Source organism: Schistocerca americana, chromosome X (genome assembly GCF_021461395.2).
Source record: "Schistocerca americana isolate TAMUIC-IGC-003095 chromosome X, iqSchAmer2.1, whole genome shotgun sequence".
Lineage (NCBI taxonomy): Eukaryota > Metazoa > Arthropoda > Insecta > Orthoptera > Acrididae > Schistocerca > Schistocerca americana.
The window spans coordinates 466,981,551-467,001,613 of NC_060130.1; the positions used below are offsets into that span (position 1 = coordinate 466,981,551).

Consider the following 20,063-nt stretch of genomic DNA (forward strand, 5'->3'; position numbering starts at 1 on the left):
TCAACGGGCACACAAAATCTATATATGTAGACAGGAAAAAATCATTTATTTGTATGGAAAATTTCTGCATAAGTATTTACATATTTTTGTGGAATTTTTTGATGATACAGTGTTAATTTTCTGTGAGCCTATTTGTCTCTATTGTTCTTTATATTTGGCTTTTTTCATTGTTTCTCTGTGTTATATTTAGCAGGAGTATCAGATGGCTACCAACAGACTGAATTAATCTGCAAATTAGTTTGCCCAGATTTCTCAACAGTTTCACAGCAATACTGTGTTCTGTTGATGGGGAGTGTGGATACTACTCTTTAAATTACAATGGAGAATATTTGAGGTTGATGGTCTCTCTCTCTCTCTCTCTCTCTCTCTCTCTCTCTCTCTCTCTCTCTCACACACACACACACACACACACACACACAGAGAATGATTTAATAATACAACAGGGGTATATTTAACATTATGATGAGTTCATCTATAAATATGAGACAAATTGAAATATGGTTGTAAGTAATTATGACACACTATAAAACAATGGCTATAGTAATCTTGATTCAGTGTAGTGAATCTAAGGGAGATAGAAACATATTGGTAATGTGTGTAATCTAAATCTACAAGTGTTACAAAAAAGTATAAATAGATGCACAATGAACTAGCAATCAAATGTCCCTCTTTAGAACAATTAAATCTCATTGGTATAATAAAATCACTTTAAGGGATATAATCACTTTAAGGGATATCAACTATTAGTCATCTCTACAAAATGTATCACAGTACCATTACTTTGACGTCAATTAGTTATTTCATTATCATTTCCATCACATTGTTTGGGCCTCATTTTGTTACCAGTGGCAAACATTTTAGTTCTTCTTTTCCCCAATAGTGCTTTTGTGTTTGACTATTAGAAACCAAAAAGAAACAGTTTATTCCAAGAGGGTATCATCTGTCTTTCTCACAATTAATAATGAATTCCACAAATGAGCACGAAACTATAGGATAACAGATAGACTGATTGAAAGATATGAGTATCATTGCAATGGTTTAACTTGTGAAGCAACAGTGCAATTTAAAGTCACTCTAAATATCAATTGGACCGGGGGAATCTAATGTAGATGAAAACACTGGCTGAAATTATTGTAAAAAATAGATGTATATGGGTGGGATGATGGCAAATTTCTTTACTATATATGTGTAATATTGTGACACCATGCAAATTTAGTAATTCATCTCTGTAAACATAAATCAGTGACAGCACTATTAAGAATAACAACATGTAAAAATTCTTTATGCATGAATGCAATGACTATATAGCATTTGTGAAAATTTTTCTCACACTCAGTTATGGTTAAACAAGGTACTGCACTTTCCATTATAGCATTTATTACAGGGAAAGACTTATTCCAATTATAAATTAACTTACCCTTCCTGTAGGTGGTGTGTTAGTAAAGCAGAGCAGCTTTGTCCATGATAGGAGGCAGATAAGGAGTAATTGCTGCAGACTGAAGGCAGTAGATGTAAATAAAAAAGTACATATTCTTCAAAAGAGTTACAAAGCTTCCAATACTTTGGTTTAATGTTCAGTAATAATTAAAAAAAAATATTATGCTAGATGTTAAATAATTACTTTACTTGCAGAAAAGTAAAATTCTTCATTAATTTGCATTTATGATATAAATATGTTAGTTACATGCAATAGAAGTGCAGCAAAACAGAAAGAAGTTATGATTTTTAAAGAAATATTCAAAAATCAATCAAGTAATTTTACACACACCATGCCTAATACTGAACATTTACATGCACATACCTTGAACTAACACAAACTCATAATTAGACTTTCCCCCGACATGCATTAGTCAAGGATTAAAGAAAAAAATACTGGGAAACAAAACAACTGTTTCCAATAATTATTCCTCAATGGATCACTTGTACTCTCCTATGGCAACATATACTCTCTTATGCCAATATAATCAAAATTTAGTACATGTAAAAATAATAGCAGCCATTTTCACTCAGCATTATTCCTGAAAAAATATTCTGATTCAAGCAGTTAATCACTGTGTGAGCATATACTGTCAAACAGTTCATAGTTAAGGAGCTATCATTCTCACTGAAGCATTCAGTGAATATTTGTGCTACCATTATCAGGTGATGCCAACAAAATCATGCTGCAAATTTGCTATTAATGTACTAGTCATTCTTCTTCACTTCCATCAGTGACTGCTTCGTTAGCACCATAACTTGCTGATATTATAAACAAAATGCTTTCTGAGTACAAATTTGTTGTTGTTTCACATGTTGGGTGGACCATGATTCATAAATGTACAAACTCTTATTTTGATGATGGAAATTTCAGGATGGAATCAACAACAAAAATGAGTAAAGGCAACCAATCACCCACTGATTATTGGCTCACAAACTGAAGTATTTGTTTCTTGTACAGAAGGGGGTAAAGTATGCTAGCACTAAAATCTTCAACACATTGTATAGTGATATTAAATGCCCGAGAGGTAATATGTTTTTGTAGAAGACTTTTCTGCAGAAACAAATAAAATCTGTTGAGAGTATGGTACTGAAAATTCTTGTCAAATGTAAGTAATTTAGGAGTGAAGTCAACAACTTCTGGATTAGTAGAGACATGAATAAGACTGAAAACTTTGCTAGTTTTTTGGCCTAATCCTTATTCAAGCTAAAGTGTGTGTGTGTGTGTGTGTGTGTGTGTGTGTGTGTGTGTGTGTCTGTGTGTGTGTGTGTGTGTGTACATGCACCCCTCCACTCCTCCCGTATTGTACAGCTACATTGTGCAGCTTGGCAGATAGACTAGGGTGTGGGGTTGTATCAGACAGTTTGTGTGTGTGTGTGTGTGTGTGTGTGTGTGTGTGTGTGTGTGTGTGTGCACATTTGTGTGCATGTGTTACTCTAGTTTGACAAATAATTAGTCAAAAAACTACTGAAGTTTTCAGTCTTGTTTGTGTGCCCATCAACAACACAACATCTATGCTGTTCTGTAAATTCTTATCTGTACCCAAAATTACTTTTGTTTAAAACCTGTTAACTGTATCCCTCATGTGCTAATAGCATTTAAGAGAAGAGTTTATTAAGTTAATATTAAAATGTCTAACTTGAGAACTTCACTTAATTATTCATTTATTTTCTAACCTTCTAAGCTAATATTGCCAACAATATTTTTGTGCGAGAGACTTACAGAATCATGGTGAATCTGCTACTTTTTGTAATTTTCTCCTGATTACTACTACTGCACTCTTGTATTGGAACTATTAATATACTGTAAATGTATCTATATTCTACATATTGATTGCATATGTATATGTCTCTTTTTTACATGTACTAAGATTATATTTTATGTATTGATTTGTTGCACATCCAGATAACTAGTTCATACTTATGAATCTATGGAATGCATAAACCAATTTTAAAAACAATAAAGAAATAAAAAAAAAAAGAAATGTGTGTGCTGTTGCCTTTTCTAATTTTTGTTTGATGTGTGATTTTCAGAGTTTTCCGTGCTGGATTTAAGGTGACACTTGTGCTTGTCAAACATACCTTTGGTGATATTAATTTCCTCTCTGCCCTTGATGAGAATCACTGAAATCTGTTACTACGACAAGGGACATTCAGCCAGTTGCATGGCAAGGAAGGCCAACTTTAACTGTAGGACTTTGTAAGTGTGTGTGTGTAAATTGGAAAAATTGAGCTGTGATTATAAGGTTTATTTTTATGTTTTTAGCCACTGTCCAGTGTCTTGGATACAAAGTGTGTGTTATCATAATTCAATGCATTATTTACACAGTAGTTTGCACATATGAGTGTATTTTATTTAGAAATACTGCCTCTCTCAAACTCTGCAGTATCCTCATCACCATCACACAAGCTGAGAACCATTATATTTAGTTTTGCACATGTAATCCATCAAAATAATAAGTAAGTGGTCAGCTACAAAGGCTATATTTTACATATATGTATTGACTATTTTTTAACATGGTCACAATGGTGCTAGAGGAGCAGGTGCGGATCAAATGGGGGGGGGGGGGGAAGGGGGGGGGGGGGGAAGAGGGAGGGCTCCAGGAACACCATCTCCACCCCTTCCAAAAAATTACACATTTATATTTTATATATTTCAGTTTGCAAATTTATCAGCTAACTTTTGATGAACAAAGAACATAAAAACTAAGAGTCTTAATAATTGCAGAAATTCAAGAAAACTGAACTATTTCTTAATGCAGGGTACTTTTCAGTTGTTTGCCTGTAGGCTTGTGCATGTAGATTGCCTTGGAGAAAACTTTCCAGTCAGGTAAAGTAGAGCATTCACATGCTAACTGTACCTGTTGCCAATGAGAAATTCCACATGGTTTGTGAGTACACAAGTAGAGCCGACAAAACACAGGAAGGTGAGTGCAGCAAGACAGAAAGGTAAAACTCATCCAACAAATGAAAAATGATGGTGAGATTGCCATCACCAAATGGAGGTGGGAATAACTGAAACAAAAAGCACTCCCCGTGATTTACACACTTGCATAGCCATAATCTGCAGACCTTTATTTGCAATGGTAGTGCTAAGTAAATTGCTGTTAATGGTGAGTGCACACTTTGATTTTATGCTATACAAACTATCATATTGTGAGGAACAGTGCTGCTATAGCTCTCAACACAATTATATGACACATCAACTTCTCAAACTTTTGTATGACAACTTTTAAAATGATTTATTTTTACAAACTGTATTTTTTGGAATTTATGCTGCAGTGTTGTATTAAGCACTAATGTAAACAAATTATTATTACATTAACACCACTTTTATATCTTAGTGTTGTGAAAATCCTATTGTCTGTCGCATTGGAAAGTGATAGTGACAAAAGATTACATTTAAGGGAGGAACAAACCAACTGTGACCCCCTTACCCCAACCAACAAACAGTGGCTCCCTACCTGTGTATCATTTTTCCTTCTGTCTCTCTCTCTCTCTCTCTCTCTCTCTCTCTCTCTCTCTCTCTCTCTCTCTCTGCAACAATGTTTTCAACCTTACTATCTGGGCATTTTTTTAACGTGGCCCTGCTGTTCCTCATTTAACCATAATACTTTATGAGACCAGGAAAAAAGATACACTCCTGGAAATGGAAAAAAGAACACATTGACACCGGTGTGTCAGACCCACCATACTTGCTCCGGACACTGCGAGAGGGCTGTACAAGCAATGATCACACGCACGGCACAGCGGACACACCAGGAACCGCGGTGTTGGCCGTCGAATGGCGCTAGCTGCGCAGCATTTGTGCACCGCCGCCGTCAGTGTCAGCCAGTTTGCCGTGGCATACGGAGCTCCATCGCAGTCTTTAACACTGGTAGCATGCCGCGACACCGTGGACGTGAACCGTATGTGCAGTTGACGGACTTTGAGCGAGGGCGTATAGTGGGCATGCGGGAGGCCGGGTGGACGTACCGCCGAATTGCTCAACACGTGGGGCGTGATTTCTCCACAGTACATCGATGTTGTCGCCAGTGGTCGGCGGAAGGTGCACGTGCCCGTCGACCTGGGACCGGACCGCAGCGACGCACGGATGCACGCCAAGACCGTAGGATCCTACGCAATGCCGTAGGGGACCGCACCGCCACTTCCCAGCAAATTAGGGACACTGTTGCTCCTGGGGTATCGGCGAGGACCATTCGCAACCGTCTCCATGAAGCTGGGCTACGGTCCCGCACACCGTTAGGCCGTCTTCCGCTCACGCCCCAACATCGTGCAGCCCGCCTCCAGTGGTGTCGCGACAGGCGTGAATGGAGGGATGAATGAAGACGTGTCGTCTTCAGCGATGAGAGTCGCTTCTGCCTTGGTGCCAATGATGGTCGTATGCGTGTTTGGCGCCGTGCAGGTGAGCGCCGCAATCAGGACAGCATATGACCGAGGCACACAGGGCCAACACCCGGCATCATGGTGTGGGGAGCGATCTCCTACACTGGCCGTACACCACTGGTGATCATCGAGGGGACACTGAATAGTGCACGGTACATCCAAACCGTCATCGAACCCATCGTTCTACCATTCCTAGACCGGCAAGGGAACTTGCTGTTCCAACAGGACAATGCACGTCCGCATGTATCCCGTGCCACCCAACGTGCTCTAGAAGGTGTAAGTCAACTACCCTGGCCAGCAAGATCTCCGGATCTGTCCCCCATTGAGCATGTTTGGGACTGGATGAAGCGTCGTCTCACGCGGTCTGCACGTCCAGCACGAACGCTGGTCCAACTGAGGCGCCAGGTGGAAATGGCATGGCAAGCCGTTCCACAGGACTACATCCAGCATCTCTACGATCGTCTCCATGGGAGAATAGCAGCCTGCATTGCTGCGAAAGGTGGATATACACTGTACTAGTGCCGACATTGTGCATGCTCTGTTGCCTGTGTCTATGTGCCTGTGGTTCTGTCAGTGTGATCATGTGATGTATCTGACCCCAGGAATGTGTCAATAAAGTTTCCCCTTCCTGGGACAATGAATTCACGGTGTTCTTATTTCAATTTCCAGGAGTGTATATGCCTCATTTTATGAGGCCTTGCAAAAGCTATACAGGCCCATTAAAACAAATGTGGCATGCTGTCTTCAGGCAGTATTTTGCTGCAAGACAATGGTTGATCAGTTCCAGCTTCATCAACTGAACAAATTCAACCAGTCAAATAGAAGTGATGGATCACATTTCCTACAGGCCACAGACAGAACCACTAGACTTCTACCTCTTCCTGGAGGTAAAACAGTAGTTGGGTGTATGGCATTTCACCTCAAATGAGAAACTGGAACACTGTAATAGCATGACTCAAAATTAGCAGCAGTTTCCCCGTTTATTTATTTACTGTTGGGACTAGGGTAAACCGTATGCCATTACAAAAAAAAGTCTCAATCAACATGGTAATGATTTTGTTGAAATATAGTCTGTACATGTAAGTAGTATAAGTACGTAAATCATTTTAGATATTCACACTTATTTTAAATTTGAACTCCACCAAAAATTGAAGAAATACTGCCTTCATATGTCAAACAATGGGATAATCTGTTGCTGAAGATCTGTGACTCAAACTCATGCTCATCATTCATGAAAGTGGCGAGATTGGACTGAGAAAATGTTGGGAATTTGTACGGGCACTGATAACCGCACATTTGAGCACCCCCCAACCCAGACATCATCATCATCATCATCACCATCATCATCAAACTCATTAAAGTTGTGTACTTTCAAAAACTGCTATATATCCAAAAAAGAAGAATCTCAGGAGTCTTTTTTATCTTCTTATTAGTGGACAGCGAAAGTGACCTTTGAAATGAGGATCTACCAAGTGCTGTGGCAAAACATACACTGCCACCGTTATTAACATGGTATAAGACCAATGTAAAAGACAAAAGCTTTTAATGTTTACCAGATCAGTTGTCACTGAAGGCTGCATTAACATGTATTTGTGTCAGTAAGAACACTGGATTTGCATTTAGGAGAGGTGTCATAAATTGTCAAAACAGGCAATTGCTAGAAAGGTTCCTTGAAAAGAACACGTGAATTTCCTTACCTACCTTCATTCTATCCAGTATGATTCATCTATAATTATCTCATCAGCCACACGACATTAAACATCAATCAACCTATAAATAGACAGCAAAACTTCACAAATGTCACTGTTCCAGTTACAACTTTCTGAGGCTGTTTGCAAGGGAATGGTCCAAATACACTTTACTGATGACATTAGTGGCAGAGATAAGTCATGCAGAACTGAAAACTTTTAAAATGTGTGCTATCGACTATGCTTAAGAACATTCAGAGTAGCAAGTCTCTGCCAAGATAGGAGTATATTGCTTCCATCACCTTGATCTCCAGTGATTGTAGGAAGCAGAGCTTAATGACAGCAGCAGAACAGAAAAATGACAGAATGTACGTACTGCCCACAAAGCAAGAGGAATTGATGTCACCAGTATCACCAGTGGGTTTTGGGATGATTTCTTTTTGTGGTTTATCGAGAGCCTCTCAAATCTTAACTATGTCTCATCACACTAAAATTGTTTGGAAGAGGTGAAAATCTTTCTTTATTTTTATTTTTGGAAAAAAATAATATCAGTCTTTTTCAGGATTAACTTAAGCAACAGATAATTTTAGAGGTCTTACCTTCACATACTGCCAACTTCTTATTGAACTTGTATCCAGCTGGACATGAAGCAGAGCAAGTGAAATTTCCTTCTGTATTTTGACATACTGGTTTATCCCCTTGGCAATTATGAAGTCCTCTCTCACATTCATTTATGTCTGGAAATTTTTGGAATATTTAACATTGATGACATTTGTTGCAACAAAGTGCTGTTTAAACTGCTATTTTCTTCTTTATTATTACCCTCTGATGAAAGTGTTCTTGAAACATATTCCAGCAAGAATTCATATATTTTCATTGTGCATCTGCTTTGGGTATAGAATACACTAAGATCAATAAGCATGTGTTCCTACACAGAGCCATGTAACAGTACATATAAACACAGATCATTAGAATATACAAGGCCTGTTACTTGCAGTAAGATGGTACTTTTCTATGTCAATCTGCTACCATTAAACTACAATATTTGTACACACAGGGACATGACAGAGACTTTGTATCAGAACCTGTACAGCCTACAGTGCTGAATATGCTTCAATGGAAAGAAATAATATTGATCACCTTAACTTGTATAGAGATATTTGTTTAGCTAGCATGCTTTATATTGAAAGCACCCTGTTAATTTTTTTCTTTTTCTTTTAAGATGGATGTGAATTATTGCCTTCTTATATTGGATAGAATATAAAATGATACTACTGTAGGGTTAACAAACCTTCTCTTAGGGTGTAACACAGTTCACCCTTTTCATATACATGGCATCATGCTAGTAATAGATGTAGGCAAACAGGTAGATTCTGTCTTATACATTTCTGAAATGTGTTTGCCACTGTACCACATCACTGGCTGCAATATAAGATCATACTGAGCATCTTCATAGATGTCTGACTGGTTCAGTTAATATGTAGTTAATAGCACACAGTTCATTATAATGGATGGAAAACATTTTTCAGAAATGAAAGTAACATCAGGTGTGCTCCATGGAAGCATAATAGGACATCTAATGATCTCAGCACACAGAAACAATTTACCAGATGGAATCAGCAGACCTATGGGATTGTTCACTGACAATGCAGTTGTCTGCAGGAAATTACCATAATTGGATGATTGTAAGGAAGAAGATAGACTTAGATGAAATTCCCTCTTGGTTTAATAACAGTTGCCCTCTTTAAATGTGGATAAATGTCACATAATACCTATTATGAAGATAAGAGAACTCAGTAGTACCCACTTACAAGATTATATATGAACATTTTCAGCATGTAAAGTTGTATAAGTAATTAGTTTTAATACTAAGAAGCAATATGAAAGGATTAACACATACAATTAGTATTAGGGTATGAATAAAAGATTTGGATTTGTTGAAGGCATTTGGGAAAGTGCAGTGCATCCATAAATGCAAAGACACTAGTGTGATCAATTCTAGAGCATTGTTACAATGTTTGAAGTTATTATCTGGTACATATCACTGCAGAAATATTCCAAGTTGCTAGGATTGTAACAGGTCAGAATAGCCCATCCGAATGTGTAAGAGATATTATCGTGGAACATACATGAGAATATGATGGCATAGATCTCACAGAAAATTGTTGGGTAAATTTAGAGAACATTTATTTGAAAAAGACCACCATCTTATACCTGACGTAGGGATCATGAGAATAAGATGAGAGAGATTAGGGCATACACAGAACCATACCGACAGTAATTTTTCTCTCACTAAATATGCAACTGAAATAGGAGAGAAAGCCAATAATACTGGAATGAAGTCCTTTTCTCTATGCACTGTAAAGTAGCTAGTGGAGTCTCTATGTGGATGTTGGCCAGTGTGCTTCAAGCTACAATAGTTAAAAAGTTGCACTGCTTCTTGTTTCCAAACTGCAGCTTTCCAAAATGCGTGTTGCAACTGAAAATTCCATAGAATGAGAAATTCATTCTGCAACACATTTTTAGAGTTAAAAATCTTGAAATTGTTGACAATCATCAAGAAATTTATGCTGTACAGAGAGCAGATTTAAAGAGTGAAGGTGTAGAGCATCAATGGTGTAATCTGTGTACAAGTGGAAGGACAAATGTTCATAGCAATAACAGCTATGGCCATCTATAGTCAACAATGAGCTGGAACAGAAAACTGACAAATGATTCATAAAAGACAGCATTTTATGTTATCTCAATTTTTGCAGATTTCTCAAGATGATTTGTATGATGTGGTGACCAACCAATTATGATAGCAAAAGTTCCCAGAATTTCCTTCTGAGAACCACAAGACTCACAGTACAACTGTTTCTCTGAACCAACTTTTTTGTTATGATGCAAAAGGTGAAGTTCTGTTGAATGGAAACTTGATTGGAGATGAAACTGAAATGTTTCTCATGCTAACACAGAGACAAAAGAGGAGTCAAGGATGTGGGTCATACTGTCTCACCCAACAAATCAAAGCAGTATGCAAACTCTGTCACCCAGAAAGGTTATAACTATCATTATGGGAAGTAAAAGGAATCTTCTTAGTGTATTTCATGAATTTTGTAAGGGTAATCATTACTGAAGCCTACTGTTAGACATGAGTAAAACTTATAGGAGCCATTCAACACTATAATGTTTAGCTACATTCTCGCCAGCAAAGACAAAAACTGTTGCATCAGTTCAAACGAAACATTAATTTCAGACAACAGAATTTTATGTTATATGCAATACATGCTTAAATCTGAATGATAATTGTGTAGAAAAGTAGTGTACTTTTAAGATTTTCTAATACATTTTCTTTAACAATTCCAGTATTTTATTTATTGCCTAATGGGAGTTACTTTCGAGATAGCCTTCATGGCAGATAAACCGCAACTTCTGAAGAGCTTTGATTATGAAACTTACTGGCAGATTAAAACTGTGTGCCTGACCAAGACTCGAACTCGGGACCTTTGCTTTTCACGGGCAAGTGCTCTATCATCTGAGCTACCGAAGCACGACTCACGCCCGGTCCTCACAGCTTTACTTCTGCCAGTATCTCATCTCCTACCTTCCAAACTTTACAGAAGGTAGGAGATGAGATACTGGCAGAAGTAAAGCTGTGAGGACCGGGCATGAGTCGTGGTTCAGTAGCTCAGATGGTAGAGCACTTGCCCGCGAAAAGCAAAGGTCCTGAGTTCAAGTCTCCGTCGGGCACACAGTTTTAATCTGCCAGGAAGTTTCATATCAGCGCACACTCCACTGCAGAGTGAAAATCTCATTCTGGAAACATCCCCCAGGCTGTGTCTAAGCCATGTCTCCACAGTATCCTTTCTTTCAGGAGTGCTAGTTCTGCAAGGTTTGCAGGAGAGCTTCTGTTAAGTTTGGAAGGTAGGAGATGAGATACTGGCAGAGGTAAAGCTGTGAGGACCAGGCGTGAGTCGTGCTTTGGTAGCTCAGATGGTAGAGCACTTTCCCGCGAAAGACAAAGGTCCTGAGTTCGAGTATCGGTCGGGCACACAGTTTTAATCTGCCAGGAAGTTTCATATCAGTGCACACTCCGCTGCAGAGTGAAAATCACATTCTGGAAACATCCCCCAGGCTTTGGCTGAGCCATGTCTCTGCAGTATCCTTTCTTTCAGGAGTGCTAGTTCTGTGTGGTTTGCAGGAGAGCTTCTGTAAAGTTTGGAAGGTAGGAGATGAGATACTGGCAGAAGTAAAGCTGTGAGGACCAGGCGTGAGTCGTGCTTCGGTAGCTCAGATGGTAGAGCACTTGCCCGCAAAAGGCAAAGGTCCCGAGTTCGAGTCTCGGTCGGGCATACAGTTTTAATCTGCCAGGAAGTTTCATATCAGTGCACACTCCGCTGCATAGTGAAAATCTCATTCTGGAAACATCCCCCAGGCTGTGGCTAAGCCATGTTTCCGCAGTATCCTTTCTTTCAGGAGTGCTAGTTCTGTGTGGTTTGCAGGAGAGCTTCTGTAAAGTTTGGAAGGTAGGAGATGAGATACTGGCAGAAGTAAAGCTGTGAGGACCAGGCGTGAGTCGTGCTTCGGTAGCTCAGATGGTAGAGCACTTGCCCGCAAAAGGCAAAGGTCCCGAGTTCGAGTCTCGGTCGGGCATACAGTTTTAATGTGCCAGGAAGTTTCATATCAGTGCACACTCCGCTGCATAGTGAAAATCTCATTCTGGAAACATCCCCCAGGCTGTGGCTAAGCCATGTTTCCGCAGTATCCTTTCTTTCAGGAGTGCTAGTTCTGCACGGCTCGCAGGAGAGCTTCTGTAAAGTTTGGAAGGTAGGAGACGAGATACTGGCAGAAGTAAAGCTGTGAGGACCGGGCGTGAGTCGTGCTTCAGTAGCTCAGATGGTAGAGCACTTGCTTGCGAAAGGCAAAGGTCCCGAGTTCGAGTCTCAGTCGGGCACACAGTTTTAATATGCCAGGAAGTTTCATATCAGTGCACATTCCGCTGCAGAGTGAAAATCTCATTCAGGAAACATCCCCCAGGCTGTGGCTAAGCCATGTCTCCGCAGGATCCTTTCTTTCAGGAGTGCTAGTTCTGTGTGGTTTGCAGGAGAGCTTCTGTAAAGTTTGGAAGGTAGGAGACGAGATACTGGCAGAAGCAAAGCTGTGAGGACCGGGCGTGAGTTGTGCTTCAGTAGCTCAGATGGTAGTGCACTTGCCCGCGAAAGGCAAAGGTCCCGAGTTCGAGTCTCGGTCATGCACACAGTTTTAATCTGCCAGAAAGTTTCATATCAGCGCACACTCCGCTGCAGAGTCAAAAAATCTCATTCTGGAAGCTTTGATTATGTTCATTGAGCACCCAAATGTGAAATATAGAGTCCACCAGAAAAATGTACACACTCTTTGTCAGGCTCTATTGAGATATCAATACTGTCATTCAATTTGCGTTACGAGTGTGTTGTAGTATGGCCCTTGGCTCAACAGATGTTATTACTTTCATCTCAGTATTGAGAAAACAAGATGGCTTGAGCATGCTTGACATTTGAGCAATGAAAATGTATTGTGAAGTGGTTTTTCAAGTTTGATAATGTCATTGAAGTGCAGAGTCAGTAGAGGTTGGAATTTGAAACAGAACCACCAATCCACCTAACATTAAATGCATCATTGACAAGTTTGAACTGCATGGAACAATTTTTGATATTCACAAAGGAAGATCAGGAAGATAGTGTACAGCTACAAGTCCTGCTTTGTTGGCTCTTGTGTTGGAAGCATTATATAATTCTCCACAGAATTCTGCTATGCAATGTGCACATGAAGTGGGTGTTAGCAGTACAAGTGTACGAAGAATTCTGAAAGATGAAAAGTGGAAAGTTTACATTCATGGTTACTGCATGTGATTAGTGGAGATACTGACTGCCAAATGCAATTTTGTGAGCAGTATCAGCAAATGGTAACTGATGACGAGCAATCTGTTATGAAGGTAATGTGGAGTGACGAGGCACAATTTAAAATTAATGGAACCATGAATCAGCATAACAGTGTGTACTGGGCATTGGAAAATCCACATGTTTATGTGGATAAAGTGGTCAATCTACCACGGGTTCATGTGAGGTGTGGACTATCATCTAGGGGCTCTACTAGGATCCTTTTTCTTTGATGCTACCGTCACTGGAGAAATGTACCTGGAAATGTTATGCACATCAATTTTGCCAGGTACACATACATTATCGAGCTGATGAACGGGTCTTCTACCAACAGAATGGGGCGCCACCACACTACCATCTAGATATATGAGCTTTCCTGGATGACAGTTTTCTGGAGCACTAGATTGGACGAAGAGGGTCCATTGAGATCCCTCCATGGTCGCCAGATCTAACACCTATGGACTTTTACTTGTGGGGAACTGTGAAAGATAACATCTATCAACGTAAGCCATGCATGCTGGAGGAACTTCACCAGGAGATTACAGGAACATGTGCAGCAATCTCCACTGTAACAGTGACTGCCATAGTTGCGCGACCGCTTGTCATCCTGTTGTGTATATAACCACCAATGGTGAACATTTTGAACATTTAAAGTAACCATGAACTGAAGGTTGTACAACATATAAGATCAATTATTAAATGTAAAATAAACACGAAAGTAATATTTTCATTCCTTAAAGTGTGTATACATTTTTCTGGCAGACTCCGTACTCTCCCCAAAGTTATATCACAAAGTGATACTGCACTGCTCCCTGTCTCTAATCAAGTCCTGCTTTCAGTCCCCACACCAAATGAATAATTTTAATTTGAATGACACATCCCACATACCCAGCCAGTGCATCATATTCTAGACCTGTCATACTTACATCCTACTCCATTAGAGACTGGGTCATCTGTGAAGTAGCATTGTATCAACCAGCTATGCTGCAACCAGTGCACAGCTGTTTATGTGGGCATTAGTACCAACCAGGTATTCACACTCATGAATAGGAACAGATGAACTGTGGCTATGGGCACAGTTGACGACACAGTGACAAACCCTGTTACTCAGTGTGGTTGACCCTAAAGGCTGCTTCTTAACAGATACCATCCAAATCATCACCTCAAGCACCAAATTCTCACAACTGTGCAGATGGGAAAGGGCCCTTGAACACATCCTTTAATCCCATTGTCCCCTGAACTCAGTCTTCATTGATCTCTGCCCTATATGCTGTGTGCCTCTGTACAACACCTCCTCCCCAGCAGTCTGCTTCCTATTCCTATTTTCCTTCAGCCAGTATGTTTACCCTGCAGCATAAACACACAGTCTATTCTGAACTACTCCCACCCTTGATATTTGTGTATAAAATTCCATTTGTAGTATCTCAATGTGTTTGATGAACGACTCATTGGATACACATCCATTCTGCCAATGCACACAGTCTGACTATAAGACCGTGTACTTCCTGAATTCAGAAATGACTTCACATCCTTTCACTATTCTATGCACATTTTTACTTATATAATGCATGGCACTAAGAACTTCAGAACACAATGAGTCCCTTAAAGACAATTTTTCTTTTCATTCACTTAATGTGAGGAGAATATTGAAACAATCTTCAGATGAACAGACTGAAGGGAAAGAAATCAGAAAAACAGTTGTTTAGCTGTGCATTTATATTATAACCTTTACACAAATAAATTTATGAAACTATGTCAACAACTTTACCTTCACAGATTTGGTCTGCTTCATTGAATGTGTATCCTGGTCTGCAATCTTCAGCCAGCACTTGTCCAAAGCACACAAATGATCCAATTGTATTTTGACATATACTGAAGTTTCCACAGATGCCCCAGTTCAGGTCACATTCATCTATATCTTTAATAAGAACAAACATCTGACATGTACATAATCCATACAATCTTACAGAATTATCATTAGTTAGTGAATGGTGCTTTATGACAATTATTTGACATAGGGTTAACTCCTGTGAGTCACATAAAAACGTTGAATTGTATACTCGGTATATTTCCAGTCAACTATCTTTCATTTAAGACATTCATATTATATTATTTACTTTGGGATTATGCAATTTTCATTTGAGATGTCATTCGAGACACCAAAAGGCACACAATACAATACAGATGTCTATTGAAAATAATGTAGAACAGCAGAGAATGTCATCTTATGAAAGCATAAGAGTGGTATATTTTGTTTCTGTAAATTATTCAGTTGTATTAAAATATTTTCATTTACAATAAAACTTCTATATATAAAGCATCACTGGGTACAAAAAGAAGAGAAGGAAATGGTTTCACATCTGCCATGTACTCATATTGTAATTGTTTGATTGCACCGAATTTATATCATCTCCTCATGTATTAAAGTTCATTCTATTGAATTGTCAGTGGAGTACATAGATACATTTACATTACATGGTTGCATTTCTACTATTTAAAATAAATGTAATATCTAACAATAGTAGGTTGCAAAAGGAACTGTGATATTAATCATCACTATACCAAACAAAAGAAAACAAAATGGCTGCCTCCCTCTGAGCTGCTAGCTACCCATCTCCAATCCCTCTCCTTGCCTCTCATCTCCTCCCGCCTTTATTCACCCCACACTACACAACCCTATCGCAGCCAGTCGACCTGTTGAAATGCAGCACTGGCACTGACAGTCCAGCCGGCACCATTTAGGGGCACAGGCATGTGTATGCATGCATGCGTATGTGTATGTGTTTTCTGTGTATATTTTCCTATAGCTTGTAACAGGATTACTCTGAAAGCTAACACTTTTTATTTCTTCTTGTGTGTGCCTACTGACAGCTCAATGCTTCTGCTTTTCAGTGAGTGGTCTCCTTTACTGAAAAGTATTTACACCCTACCAGAACTTTCCAAAATATTTAAACAAAACAAAAACTTACTTTTGACCCAAATAAACACATCCTTGTGCCAAAAAGGTCCTTTTTAGATGGGAGTTCAACTTTATAAAGAATTTCCCAAAGAGATATAAGCAAATAATGGGGCCAAAACGTTTGCAATATGCTTAAAGCCATATGTACAGTATCATTGCTTTTACTTCATTGAAGAATTTTTAAATTTACGAAGTGTATTATACAAATATTTGATATGTAAAGTGCATTATTTTTTAATTAAATATCTACTCACAAAAATCGCTTTTACCTGTATACATGTAAACTGATGTCTTATGCACAGGCAGTTTTTGTAGACAAGAGCACCAATTAAAATACAGTATGTTGTTGTTGTTGTTGTTGTTGTGGTCTTCAGTCCTAAGACTGGTTTGATGCAGCTCTCCATGCTACTCTATCCTGTGTAAGCTTCTTCATCTCTGAATAACTACTGCAACCTAAATCCTTCTGAATCTGCTTAGTGTATTCATCTCTTGGTCTCCCTCTACGATGTTTACCATCCACTCTGCCCTCAAATACTAAATTGGTGATCCCTTGATGCCTCAGAACATGTCCTACCAACCGGTCCCTCCTTCTTGTCAAGTTGTGCCACAAAATCCCCAATTCTATTCAATACCTCCTCATTAGTTATGTGATCTACCCATCTAATCTTCAGCATTCTTCTGTAGCACCACATTTTGAAAGCTTCTATTCTCTTCTTGTCCAAACTACTTATCATCCATGTTTCACTTCCATACATGGCTACACTCCATACAAATACTTTCAGAAATGACTTCCTGACACTTAAATCTATACTCGATGTTAACAAATTTCTCCTCTTCAGAAACAGTACAATACACTCTCAGTTTAGTAGCTTGTGAGAGTTTCCCAAAGAAGCCAAATGAAAAGATTCATCAAAGCATCTATGCTATCATGAAGAAAAATATTTAATAAAAGCAACTCAAGTGAAAAGGACAGATAATATAAGCTAATTTGCCCATCTACTTTGTGAGGTGGTAGTACTCATCAAAACAGTAAAAATAAGTCCAATAAACATGGGTACAAAAATGAATAGTTTCCGAGATGGCTGTGTAACACTTGGTTGCAGATATTAGCACAATTGTTGCTTTGGCGCTCCACCAAATGTGTTGGCAGGGTATTATGGCATCTTACTCACAGTGCTGTACTTGTCATTAGGTGGTCTGCAGTCAGTTGTGTGGTTTCAGTTGTGTTATGGGCTGCATTAGTTTTCATCACGTTTGTGTGCCATATTGTACAGTACTGTCAACGCTGGGTATGTATCATGGTGTTTTACCTTCTTCAATAAATGGATTCACTTATGTGTGTTTTTGTGCTGTTTATGCATACAAATGGTGTAGTATATTTACATTTTCTCTCTTCCACATCTTGTTAACAATGGAAGCTTCTACTCAACAAGTGAAATTGTGGATATGATACTCTGCTATGGCTTAGCAAATGCAAGTAGCCTGCAAGATCATGTCTTCTACACTGAAAAATATCCACAGTGCAGAGTGTCCTTGGATAAGCTGCAGAATGAAGGCTTCCACGACTGGGTGACATGGCTGTTGTTATACTTTCCGGGATGTGAGGTCGTGGTCCAAGAACTTTTCTGCTCCTTACGTTTCGTCCAGAATTGCGCTGGACTTCCTCAGAGGCGCTGCTCCGCTGAGTCCAGAGGCGCTGCTCCGCTGAGTCTTGCCGGCAAGACTCAGTGGAGCAGCGCCTCCGAGGAAGTCCAGCGCAGTTCTGGACGAAACGTAAGGAGCAGAAAAGTTCTGGGACCACGACCTCACATCCTGGAAAGTATATCAACAGCTTGGATAAGCTGTTCAGCAGACTTCTCCACCATCTCAGAAACACAGATACCCTTACACCTCAGAAGACAGACAGTGGAAGGCTCCACACAGTCTGCATGCCTGACATGGAGGATCATGTGCTACATTGGAGAAAAAACCCCTGAGACCAGTGTGTGACAATTAGTAGCTGTGGAAGGCATGACTCACTCTCTTCTCTGTGGGCACTTCATGAACAATTGCTGTACTTACATCATATACACCACATTCAGGCCCTAGTTCTGTCAATGGCTGTTGCAGAAGTGGGCCACGGATCCACTGTCCACATTCAAGATTTGATTTACTGATGAGGCAGGATTCACAGGAGATGGTGTTGTGAATATCCAGAAATAGCATGTATGGGCAGATGTAAATCCCCAAGAAATTCAGGAAAGAGGCATTAACACTGATTTTCTATCAACATATAGGGCAGGCGCACTTGGCGATAGATTAATAGAGCCACACGTGCTACCACAAAGGTTAACAGAGGCGCATTATGTGGACTTTCTCATTAATTTATTGCCTACCTCATTTGAGGCTGTGCATTGCAGCAACAAATATAAATGTGGTTCATGCATGATGGTGCACCAGCACACTTTCATCACAATGTGCACAAACATTTGACATTTGATGCAGACATTTCATGACTGCTGGATTGGTCGGAGGGGGGGAGGGGGGGGGGCGTTGCTCACACATCGGCCTGCTTGTTCCACAGAACTCAATCCCTTAGACTTTTGGTTATAGGGCCACTTGAATTATTTGGTCTATACCACACCAATCAATGATGTGCAAACACTATAGGGTCACATATTCAATGTGTGCCAGCAGGTACAACATCAATCAGGTGTACTTCAAATGGTGCATCATTCCTTACACAGGAGGCCAGAGGGGTGCACTGTCATGAACGGATGCCACATTGAACACCTCCTCTAAACACATGTTTATTGCACAAAAAAATGCGTTTCTAGACCCATGTTTATTGTACTTATCTCAGAAAGTATGCATTTACAGACCCATGTTTGTGACTTATTTTTCTTGTTTTGATGAGTACTACCACTTCTCAAAGCATTCAACACTTTTTTTGAACACTCTGTACTCTGAATGTCTAGTGAAAATAATATAAATCATTTTCTTATTATTGCTTTTATTACATGAGCATGCTGAAAAGTGGAGCCTCCGAATATTTTATGTGAATATTCTTAAGCTTTTTAAATAAAGCAAATGTTATTCTTCATGTCTACATAATTGCAGTTCTTGGCCAGTAGAGGATTCTGAATTCTAGTATGTTGTCTATCTGCTTAGCTGGGTGGTTATGTGTGAGTTATGTAGCAGGGCCAGGTTCGATTCCCGGCCAGGTTGGGGATTTTCTCCACTCATGGACTGGGTGTTGTGTTGTCCTCATCATCATTTCACCTCATTGACAGCACACAAGTCACCCAACGTGGCGTCGACTGAAATAAGACTTGCACTTGGCGGCTGAACTTCCTCGATGGGGTCTCTCGGCCAACAATACCATACACTCATTTCCATTTATGGCATGTTAACATTGTGATGTGTAACATAACTATGTCAGTGCAAGAGAAATAGCGCACTGTAATTCAGTTTTGAATTCAAAGAGTTTATCCACATACGGAGCACACAATCCTTCAGCAGAATAATGCAAGACCACACACAAGCACTGCAACATATTCAACAATTCGATACATTTGGTTCACTGTCATTGACCATCATCCACACAGTCCCAACCTGGCCCCATCAGGTTTTCATCTGTTTCCAAAACTTAAACAACATCTTCAAGAACGTCAC

The 20,063-nt window shown here is 39.6% G+C and overlaps 1 protein-coding gene across 5 annotated transcripts in view; it reads right to left on the reverse strand.

The window, feature by feature from the left end:
* LOC124555780 (fibulin-1-like) overlaps positions 1–20,063 on the reverse strand; it is a 630,166-nt gene that overhangs the window by 304,363 nt on the left and 305,740 nt on the right. For all 5 annotated transcript variants that reach the window (XM_047129834.1, XM_047129832.1, XM_047129833.1 and 2 more), the window contains exons 9-10: positions 15,219–15,368; positions 8,150–8,287 (exon numbers count right to left, since the gene is read on the reverse strand). In XM_047129834.1, coding sequence (XP_046985790.1) covers positions 8,150–8,287; positions 15,219–15,368 — 288 coding nt within the window. The remainder of the gene's footprint in view (positions 1–8,149; positions 8,288–15,218; positions 15,369–20,063) is intronic.